This window comes from Pipra filicauda, unplaced genomic scaffold (genome assembly GCF_003945595.2).
Source record: "Pipra filicauda isolate LSUMZ 115617 unplaced genomic scaffold, ASM394559v2 scaffold21_size4447388_pilon, whole genome shotgun sequence".
NCBI lineage: Eukaryota > Metazoa > Chordata > Aves > Passeriformes > Pipridae > Pipra > Pipra filicauda.
Genome location: NW_024104332.1, coordinates 3,429,387 through 3,439,509, shown reverse-complemented (window position 1 = coordinate 3,439,509; position 10,123 = coordinate 3,429,387). Strand labels below are relative to the sequence as shown.

Here is a 10,123-nt window from a genome sequence, read left to right as displayed (position 1 = left end):
CTGGCTCTGCTAATATTCAGGCTCTTTGTCCTACCACTGGCCTTCAGTGTGCCCACCAAGATCTTTAATGCCACAGTGTTCTGGAACTGGACTTTCAGGACAGGGACCTTTCCAGTCTGAGCTGCCCTTGTCCCTCTCTGTCTCTGCACACGGCACAAGGGGGAAAAAGAAAGGCCCCGTGTGCTCCAGGGCTCAGGTTTTGTGCCATTTCAGTTCCACAAAGATGCAGATAGGGGGGAGAAACCCAACTGTTTATTAAGGGAAGGAGAAGTGGAGGGATGTGCTGGGAGCACGAGAAGGGAATGGGCTGGGTCTGAAGGCTAAAGGGATGGAGCAGTATGGAGGCAGGGATGGGTCAAGAGGGAAGGACAGGCCAGGAGCCACAAGGCCTTCCTGGCAGGCTCAGTTGGGCTTGGCATCAGTGCCTGGAGCTCCAGATGGTTTCCTCTGGTCTCCAGGTGGTCTCCTGTTGAATGGTATCTGGTGCTTTTCTAGGGACACCGCTTGTCTCGATGCAGATGAATTTAATACTGCAGCTCTTTGGTCAAAGAGGGCTTGAACCATCACGCTTGTGTAGGAGGGGCAGTTGTCTTTTCTCATGGCTTGAAGGGCTGAAACAGTGAGGAACAGAGCCAAGGTCAGAGCCCGGATGGGTGGGGACCCGAGGAGCCCCTCCAGCCAGGACCATCCCACCCAGCTCTTGTCATGGCCAAGAGGGAGCAGGGCCCAACAGGATCAGCCAGGAGGTGCTGGCCACCAAAACCCCTCATGCCCCTGAAATCTCTCTCTGCTCTGTCCGTGTAGGGAGCAGAGCCCTCCACAGCCGGGACAGGATTGCAGCTCCCTGCCCAGGCTCCGTGCTCCTCCACCAGCCCCCACTGACACCGCGCTGCCCTCACTCACCTTCGCAGATGACCTGTAGCTCTTCGGGCTGTCCCCGCAGGTACCCCCCAGCGATCCCTGGGAACACAGACCCTGTCAGGGCCCCGGTGGCACAGCTCCCCCCCGGCGGCGCTGCCGGCCCGGCCACGCACCCTCCTGCCCTGGCAGAGCTGAGCCCGGGGCCGTCCCGCCTCGGGACGCCCCAGGGCTGGTCTGGCACAGGGCGGCAGCCACCAGGGCACTCGGGGCTCCCCAGCACATCCCTGGGCCGCATCCTGCTGCCGCTGCAGCAGCCGGGGCTGGGGCCGAGCTGCAGCGGGGCGGGGAGGGACCTTGTGGCTCACCAATGAACTTGAGGGCCGCCTCTCGCAGGGGCTCCTGTGGGCTCTCCAGGTATGGCAGGGCCTGGTGTAAGTACTCGGCCACTCTTCTCTTGTCCTTTTCCAGCTGCAGAGAGCAGCAGGGCACGGTGGGAAGGGTTGGCTGGGGCTCTGCCCCTTGGCCGGGCGCTGCCTGCGCCCAGCACTGGCCTCTTCGGGGACTGGGGCTTCGGGGCCGTCCTTACCAGGCGCTCGCTAAATTTCAATGGCTGCTCTGTCTTCAGCAGCTGATTGAGATCCCTCCTCTTCAGAAACTTGGCTGCACCAAGCAGCGCTTCCCGAGAGGCCTGCAGAGCAACAGAGTCCAGGAGATGGCACCGCTGCCCAGGGCACAGGACCCGTATCCCTGGACCAAGGCCAGGAGGAGACTGGAGCCTTCGACGTGCCAGGGCAGGAGGCAGCCCAGCCCCCTTCCGCAGTGACACCAGAGTCAAGAAAGTCCTCACCTCTGCCAGTCCCTGTTTCTCCTCATGCCAGTGCAAAAAGAGTGGGAACAGGCTCTGGATCACATATCTCTCCAGGGGCTTCTTTCCCTCAGCCACTACCAACTCCATCACCTTTCGGAAGAGGCGAATGGAGAGGACCTGCACATGGCTGTTGTCCTGATGGAAAGGAAGAGGAAAAGACCTCAGCACCAGCTGCTCCAGGCCCACCTGGGCATAGGACTGAAAATCCACAAGGCCCAAAGTTTCCTGCCAGCACCCGGCACCCCTGGTGGGGAGCACAGAGCCTTACACTGTCAAAGAGTGGCCGGAGAGCCTCAGCCAGCTTCGGGGCAGTGGGCCTGGAGATTAGGATGTCTTTGTTCTGCAGCATATTCATGAACATCGGCAAGGCCATCCCGACCACCTCTACATCTGCATCCTGCAGTAGCTCCACAAGGCTTTCAGAGAGGCTGCACATTCTTTTGGCCTGTGAGGAACACAAGGCTGTGCTGGGAAGCCATGAAGGGCTGCAGCAACAACCCCACTCTGGTGGGGCAGCCTCACGTGCTGAGCCAAAGGCCTGTCCCAAGGGACTCGGGCAGCTGAGCCGGGAGGCAGCAGAGCTGGCAGCAGCTGCCACAGCTCCCGAAGCCCAGCCAAGCCCAAGTGACTGCACTCCCCAGCCCCAGGATTCCAGCATGGCTTCAGTCCCTGCCCCCTCCTCACCATCACAGGATCCTTGCTCAGCACCACGAGGCCTCTGAGTGCCAGGCGACGTCTCTCTTTGCATTCACTCTGTAGGTGCCTTGAAAGGATCTCCAGGATGCTTTCACCGCAGTCAGTCATGTCCAGGCAGTCCAGGATCTGAAAGGCACGGAGCAGTGACAAGGTGCCCGGCCAGCAGGAGCCAAGACCCGCACAGGGCTGGGCCCAGGCAGCAGCACAAGGCGTGGCACCGTCCCGGGCAACTGCGGCTGCAAGAGGGCAGAGAGGTGGAGGCAGCTTAGCGAGGCAGCACTCGCCATCAGGCTCACCTCCACAAGGAATGCCATGGCGGGAAGCTCCCAGCGTGGCTTCTCCCTGATGAGCAGCCCCAGCAGGCAGAGGGCAACCGGGGAACACAAGGGGCTCGAGGCACGACGCATCTCCCTGGCAGGGGGAAAGAGGCAACATCAACCATAAGCTAGGTGGGCAAACCTCTGCCGGGACTCACTCCCAGAGGCCTGGTCTTTCCCCAGCACCCCGGCAGGGGACCAGGGCACTCTGGCAGGCGGCTCCTCCTGTGCACCCGCCTCTCCCAGCCTTTGCCACTCTGCTCGGCCATCCCTGGGTGACAAGGCCCTCTGGCCCATGACCACGGGCACTGCGTGGGGTGTCCCGTGCAGAGGGCAGAAATGACAGGGGCAGCGGGGACAAGGGGGTCTCACCTGGCCAGCAGACCCACTGCGTAGTGGTGGGTGTCAGTGTTGAGGAGTGTGTCCCAGCCACGCTTCCGTTCCATTGCCATCACCAAATGTAGACACCGTAGACGGCGAAGCAGTGCCTTCACAGTCTGCCCTGCAAACCTGTGTGCAGAGCAAAGCCCAGGCCATGCTGAGAGCTCTGGCTCCAACCCCTGGCACATGGCAGAGATGGGAGGAGTGGGATGGAGCACCTATTGGGGTTGGCGGGAAGGCCACGTTTCTCCCGGCATCCCCTCCAGAAGGCGTTGACCTCCTCCGGCATCTGCTTTGTGCTGATGAAAACTTGGAAGAGCAAATGCACAAGGAGTGGGGGGGAATATTTCACCAGTGGCTCTGGGCACCAGGGCAGGCGGAGGATCTCCCAAATCACCCTGGTTGCCTGCAAAAAGGAAACCAGCCGGAGACAGCTCTCAGTGCCCAGATATCCATGCGGCAAGGCCCAAGTGTGGGAGGGAAAGGCCAGGGGAGACACAGGGGGAGCACCTGGCCTGCTGCCCCTGTACCTGCCCCTAACCACATTTCCAGCCCAGTGCCTGAGGCAAGGAGACGTGCTGGTGGGGGAGGATGGAGAGCCACCAGAGAGGCAATCAGGGGCTGAACAAAGGCCAGTTCCAGAAACTCACAGCCAGGGCAAAGACATCTGTTTTGTCCCCGTCAGAGGTGGAAGTGCTGTGCAGTGGCCAGTCCTCCATCACGCAGAGCAGCTTTGGTAGCACCTTCTCCACTGTCATTCCCGATGAGGCGATGGTCTTCCACATGGTTGCAGCAGCTCTGCAGGGCCAGAGTTCTGTGTCAGGGGGGTGCCAGCCAAAGTGCCTTGAGGAGCAGGGAGGGACCATGGCAGCAGGATCGGGGGTTGACATGGCAGGGCTGGGAAACAGAGGCGTCAGAGGGTCCCGGAACTCACTGTCCCTCTGGTAGACCACGTGGGATGGGATGGACAGGGTGATGGGCTCTAAAGGCTGCTAAGCCCCAAGCCCTGAAGGCCCCGGGGCCCTGTACCTGTCACACGATGGGGCACAGCGCAGGAGGGTGAACACAACATCAGCAGGGTACACATCAGTCAGCCTCAGAATGTTGATAAACAGCCTGTCATCTGGAGGTGTGTTGGAGGAGAGACTCTGGTGCATTTTCCTCACCAAGGCCGGCACCTGGAGGAGGCACAGCAGAGAGCTGGAGAGCTGCCAGACCAAGCAACTTACCCAGCTTCCCCCGACAAGTGCTTCCCTTCCCACCACTCTGGGCTGGCCTCAAACGCTGAGGGGGCCCAGCTTGAGTGGGATACAGAAGCTCTGGGGGGCTCAAATCTTGGCCGCAGGCTGCTTACTTCATCTCGACGGGACACAACTCTCTCCCCAAAGAAATCCATACTGGGAGCAGAAGCCAGACTCTGAGTTAGCATGGTGTCAGGCTTTGCCGTGCCTTTAGTCAACATGGTGATCATTTCTCTACACGGAGGTCCTATCAGGTTGCTAAATGTCTGCAGGAGAACAAAGGCCAGGGAAGACAGGGATGTGCCCTGGAGAGCTCCGACAGCGGTGCCAGGCTGAGCAGGGACAGCAGGCCCAGCCCAGGAGGCCGTGGCTGCAGGTACCTGTGCTGCCCTGTGGAAGCGGCCCCGGGCGCGGTCCTGCTCCTGTGTCTGGTCCCGGCCTGGATCTGGCAAAGAGCGAGCGCGGTCAGAGCTGAGGGGCTGCGGGACAGGTCGGAGAACACGGCCCAGCCCTGCGCTCCACAGGCAGGGCCAGCCCCGGGATGGCCAGTGCATGGAGCTGCCAGGAGATCAGCCCTGGGCCCTCCTTCCCCCTCCCTTTCCTTGGCCCTGTCCACAAGGGATGGGATGGGATGGGATGGGATGGGATGGGATGGGATGGGATGAGGCCCAACTGGTTGCAGCTACCTGCCATGTGCCCCAGCTCTGCCACTCACCCTCCTGCAGGGGCTGGAACCACTCCACTCTTTCAGGCTGCCGAGCTGGGGCAGCCCCAGCACCTTCCTTCACCTTCTTCATCCCAAACAGGCTAAGGCGTCTCCACACCACTCCACAGTCTGGCGTCAAGGGCAACTGCAACAGAAAAACCTGAGAAAAGCTACTGATCACCAAGTCCCACAGTGGGGCCTTGAGGGCACCAGCAGGAGAGGAGCCATGGAAGAGCTACAGTCTGGTCTCAAGGGCTCTTGCCACAAGGATGGAAGAGTTCTTGTAAAGGCTCCAGGTCAGCAAGTCCTGCGGTTGAGCCTCAAAGGCACCTGCTGAAAGGGTGGGGGAAACCTCGGAAGGCTGCGGGTCACCAAGTCCTGCAGTCTTGCCTCGAGGGCACCTGCAAGAGTAACGCTTCCAAAACACTCTGGATCAGCAGGGAAGGAGTTGGCTGTACGGGGGCTCCGTCACATGCTTGTCCTGCCACATGCTCTGAGGAGCACTGAGGCGTGGCCACCTCACCACCAGTACTAAGTCATCACGTGTCACAAAGGGCCCTGTGACACACTGCCACATGCCATGGGGCCTCCCCCAGCCTGGCCAACCTGCCCCAGGTGGGAAGGAGTCCATTCTCCAAAGCATCCAAGACAGCTGGACACAAACTTTAGGCACAGCTGAAAAACTAAGCAAACCCTCCCCTGCTGTGCCTGCCCACGGCAGCAGAAGGAGCCCCCTCAGCTGCCGAGGCAGCCGCAGCGGGAAGGCCACGGGGCCTCCACACGAGCTGGCACGGGCTCCTCGGGAGAAGTGCCGGCTGGTGGCCCTCCCGAACACGGGGCTGTGACACACAGAAGGAACGTGGGGGCGAGGGCACCAATGCTGCTCCCATCCCGTTGCCCGGGGCTGCACCAAAATCAGCAGCTCTGGCAAGTCCTCACCCAAGGAGACCTGCCACCGCCCCCAGTCCTGGCAGGGCTGGTGCCCGTCTCCTGCCCCACAGAGCTGTGCCCCTGGGGGACTTCTTTGCCACAGGGCAGCCAAAGCCAATGGGCACTGATGTCTGTGCTCTTGCAGGGGGCTGTTGGGAGTGGCAGCTAGAGCAATTGGTGGCAGTGCTTGGCAGCTGTCAGAAGGCAGAAGCTGTTGCTTCCTCCAGGAATGATTTTTGCATGCAAGTGATGACCTGCAGCACAAAAACATCTTTTCTGTGAAGGCAAAGAAGAATCTGGCCTTTAATAATCCTAAATTCAGGAAACCAGGAATCCACATTATTTTCCATTGCTCAACGCAAGAAGTGTCAAATCAAGCTGTAAACTTCCCAAGTTCATTGGCACAACCTGGAAAGGTAAAAGATTTGCAAGTTTGCTTCCCACCCCAAACCAGCAACTCCTTTGCCTTAACAGGGTCCATTGAGAGTCAATTGCAAAAAATAAACACTAAACTGAGGCAAAAATAAATAAATAAATTGGATATTGTTTGATTTTCAAACACTTTTCTGTTAAGAGCTAATAACGTAAGAATTTCATTAAGGTATAAAAGCTGTCAAGGAATGGAAGTTCACTCAGTGTTACAAAAGCACCTCACACAAAGAGGGATATTGCAAAAAACACTAATCCTCCCTCCAGTACAGGTAGATAAGTGGCCAGTAAAGTATAGCTCTCCCCTCTTCTGCCCTGGATGACAACCAGGACCACTGACAGAAAGAGTCCTAGATATTCCTTCTGCCCTCCATAACCAAAGCTCTGCAAAACCACAGAGTCTGCCTTCAAACTGGATCCAGTTTCAGCCCAGGCCTCTCACCATCCACACAGTTCCCTCCCCAACATTCCCAACAACACCAAATCCTCCCAAACATCCCCACAGAACCCCTCAACACCCACCCCGCCCCAGCATCTCTGGCTGATCCCTCTGCAGAGCCTTCCCACCCTCCAGGAGATGCCCTGGTTGTCCTGCATGTGCCTGGGGATGGCACTCAGGATCATCTGCTCCACCACCTTCCCTGGTACCGAGGGCAGGCTGCCAGGCCCGTAGTTCCCCACATCATCCTTCCCACCCTTCTTGCACAAGGGCCTTCCATTTGCTCATTTCCAAGCAACTGGCAAGTCTCTCCACTTAACCAGGACTGCTGGTCAGTGATCCAAAGCAGCTACCAAGCTCTTTCTCCAGCTCCCTCATTACTCTCCGGTAACAGAGAACATTCATTCCACAGGAAAGCAACTTGCACCACAAGAGGCTTAGAGGAGACCCCTCAGCACTGCTATGTCCTGAAGGAACACCACTGGGCTTGACATGGAGCTCCAGGCAAGCTTACAACCAGCTGCCTCACTTGCAGCCCAGCCTTGGCCAGCATCCACACGTGGAGGCAGGATTGCTGGGGGGCACTGCAGGGACCCAGGGGAACAGGACTGGCTGACCTGTGTACACGTGGCACCCCCTCACACCCCCAGAATCACCCTCAACCCAGAAAAACCCTCCCGTGGCAGCAGAGAGGAGCATACAGCACCTCACAGGGTATCTCAGCTGAGTTTGCCCCCAGTTTAAGCTCTGCTAATGCCCAGCTGCCAAAAAGGCCTACCTGGATCTCTCCAGGATGCACAGGATGAGCCAATGAGCAGGATGCTTTGGCAGACAAACCTTCCAACCCCGGCCATAAAGTCATGGAATCTGAGAGTCACGGAATGGCTCTTTTTATAGCACGAAAACACTGGTCTGCATTTGTGTCTCTCTTTTTGTGTCATGAGCTACAATTTCTGAGGAACGGAAACAGATTTCCCCAAACCAGAAAAATAATCTCAGGAAACTTTCTTGGAGGAGGCTGGGGTTGCCACCCAGGATCACAGGTCCCAAAACCATAGATCAAAAGACTCCACGAGATGCCTTGGGTGAGCCTTTCATAGATTCTGAAGCTGGGATTTTTTCCAAAGGAGAAAAATCACCTCAGGTAGCATCCTGGGAGTGGTGTGGGGCTGACACCTGGGATCTCAGGTCCTGAAATCAGAGATCAAAACACTCTAGGAGATCCCTGGGAGGAGTGTCAGAGTATTCCTGGAGGAAACAGTTTCCATGAAATTATACTGAATATATCCGGTATCTGTTTGACCTCTCCTGCATGTGCTCAGTCCAAAGTTGCAGCTTGGAGCAGATTTTAACACTATTAAGACACACGTTTTCCTGTGTGTTCCTTTTGTTAGGTAAGAAGCACAGAGAGGGTTCACTGTTTTATATGAACACAGTTCACAGCTGCTTATGGCTGGGATTTCACAGAAGTTTGGAAAGGCTTGGGGACAATTCCTACTGAATTGCTTTGAGGTATGGACAAAATTGGCTGCCAACATCTATCTACAGTTTACTTTGTCTGGCAAAGTAGTGAAAGAAGGGAATCATTTAAATAATGAAAAACACAGTTCCTGTCCTTGGGGAACGAGAGCCTTCCTGCCTGGAAGGGATCCTATAGGGTAGAAGGGGTGGCTAGCCAGCAGCTTCCTTCTTCTTTGTCCTCCTTGCCAAAACAACCGTGACTGTTCTGGGGGGACAGAAGCCTTCCTGCCCAGAGGGGATCCTGTGGAGTAGAAGTTTTGAGCAGCCTCCTCCTTCCTTGTCCCTCTCCTGATAGAATCACAGAATGGTTTCGGTTGGAAGGGACATTAAGGCTCATCCAGTTCCAACACCCCTGGCATGGGTAGGGACACTTTCCACTAGACCAGGTGGCTCCAAGGGCCCTGCAGCAGCCAGGGCAGCAAGGGCACGCCCCCCCCCAGCTCTGGGCTGTGCTTAGCTGAGGTCATGCCCAGCTCTGGGCTGAGCTCAGCTCTGGTTCCCCCCTGATTTCTGAGCTGAGCTCAGCCAGGGTGTCCCCCCTCCATTTCTGGGATGTCACCACCCTTGAAAGAGATCAGCTCAGATTTGGTGGGGAGCCACATCCTCAGCACTCGCCAGAAAGGATGTGGGACACAAAGAGAGTATCAGGAAAACCTGCAGCTGTCCAGCTCTCGGGTTTCAGGGAGTGCCAGAGAAGTGTGTCTGGTTCATTCAAGACAGCTAAGTTCAAGTTCATGATTCCCAGGAATCTCAGCAGGTCCCATCCCATCCCCTCCAGACCCTAATACCACTCCTGTGCACCACCCTGAAGAGCAATAGGCAAAGAACAAGAAACATTCCTTCCCAATAAGGCCCACAGCCTGCTCTTTTAAACAGGTGCCCAGAGCACCTGCTGAGAACCACCTCTGTTATAATCCTGGCTCTCCCTTAGCAAGGGATCAGCTCCAAAATGATCCTCACCCCTAAACCCACAGATGTTCCTTAGGACAAAATGCAGAGCACAGGGACACCCAACTAGGCTGATGGGGAGAAGGACTTACAGACCAGCTCAGCCTCTGATAACAGGTGAAAGAAGTGCAGAAATACATCACACCAGTTGTGGCTGGGAACAACTGATAGGCAAAAAAAGGAGGAAGCAAGTTAACATTCAAATGTAGCTTGATTTCTTTGTTGTAAATGAAAGGCAAGATAGCAACCTTGCACAAAATATTCCTAAGGGTTTTCTTCTCTAATTCCCTTAAAAAGCAGTGGTTCCTGGAAGTCAAAAGCCTGAAGTTCTGGGGCTAGGGGGCCATCAGCTCTTTCTTGGGTGCTGTTGTTTACTTTGTCTGTTCTTATGTAAAAAACAGATTTAGAAATCACCATCACACAGTAACCCTAAGGTCGGGGTTTCTCGGGGTGTGAGGGAGGAAAGTCAATATTCAGAAAATCTCAGCAACTTTAATACGTTCCTGTTCTGGTGTGCTGAATATGAAAGGGAGACTAGAGAACCCAAGTGTCCCAGCCTGTGAGCAGCCTGGCCTTTGAGCCATGACACATCAGAGCACCTCACAGTTGGTATTTAAGATACCAGTACCCCAAGAATGTAATTTCAGCTAAGTCATGTCATTGCCCAGGCTCAACCAGGGACCCACTCGTCAGACACCTGAGAAAACTGAGCTGACTGCCAAAAGGCTTCAACTCACAGGAGTATCTAAGACAGCTTTAAAACATGAAAAAACACCATCAAGACCT

At 56.3% G+C, this 10,123-nt stretch overlaps 1 protein-coding gene across 1 annotated transcript; it reads right to left on the bottom strand.

Moving 5' to 3' along the window:
* Positions 1 to 230: 230 nt before the first annotated feature.
* On the bottom strand, positions 231 to 6,851 carry LOC120322443 (maestro heat-like repeat-containing protein family member 6). Its single transcript, XM_027752001.2, has 15 exons — positions 5,080 to 6,851; positions 4,745 to 4,809; positions 4,478 to 4,630; positions 4,153 to 4,301; positions 3,774 to 3,921; positions 3,342 to 3,529; positions 3,115 to 3,252; positions 2,722 to 2,836; positions 2,414 to 2,551; positions 1,998 to 2,174; positions 1,709 to 1,864; positions 1,448 to 1,549; positions 1,227 to 1,329; positions 904 to 960; positions 231 to 611 (listed from the first exon to the last, which is right to left on the bottom strand). The coding sequence occupies exons 1-15, from the start codon at positions 5,159 to 5,161 to the stop codon at positions 403 to 405; spliced, it is 1,980 nt and encodes a 659-aa protein (XP_027607802.1). The 5' UTR covers positions 5,162 to 6,851; the 3' UTR covers positions 231 to 402.
* Positions 6,852 to 10,123: the final 3,272 nt, after the last annotated feature.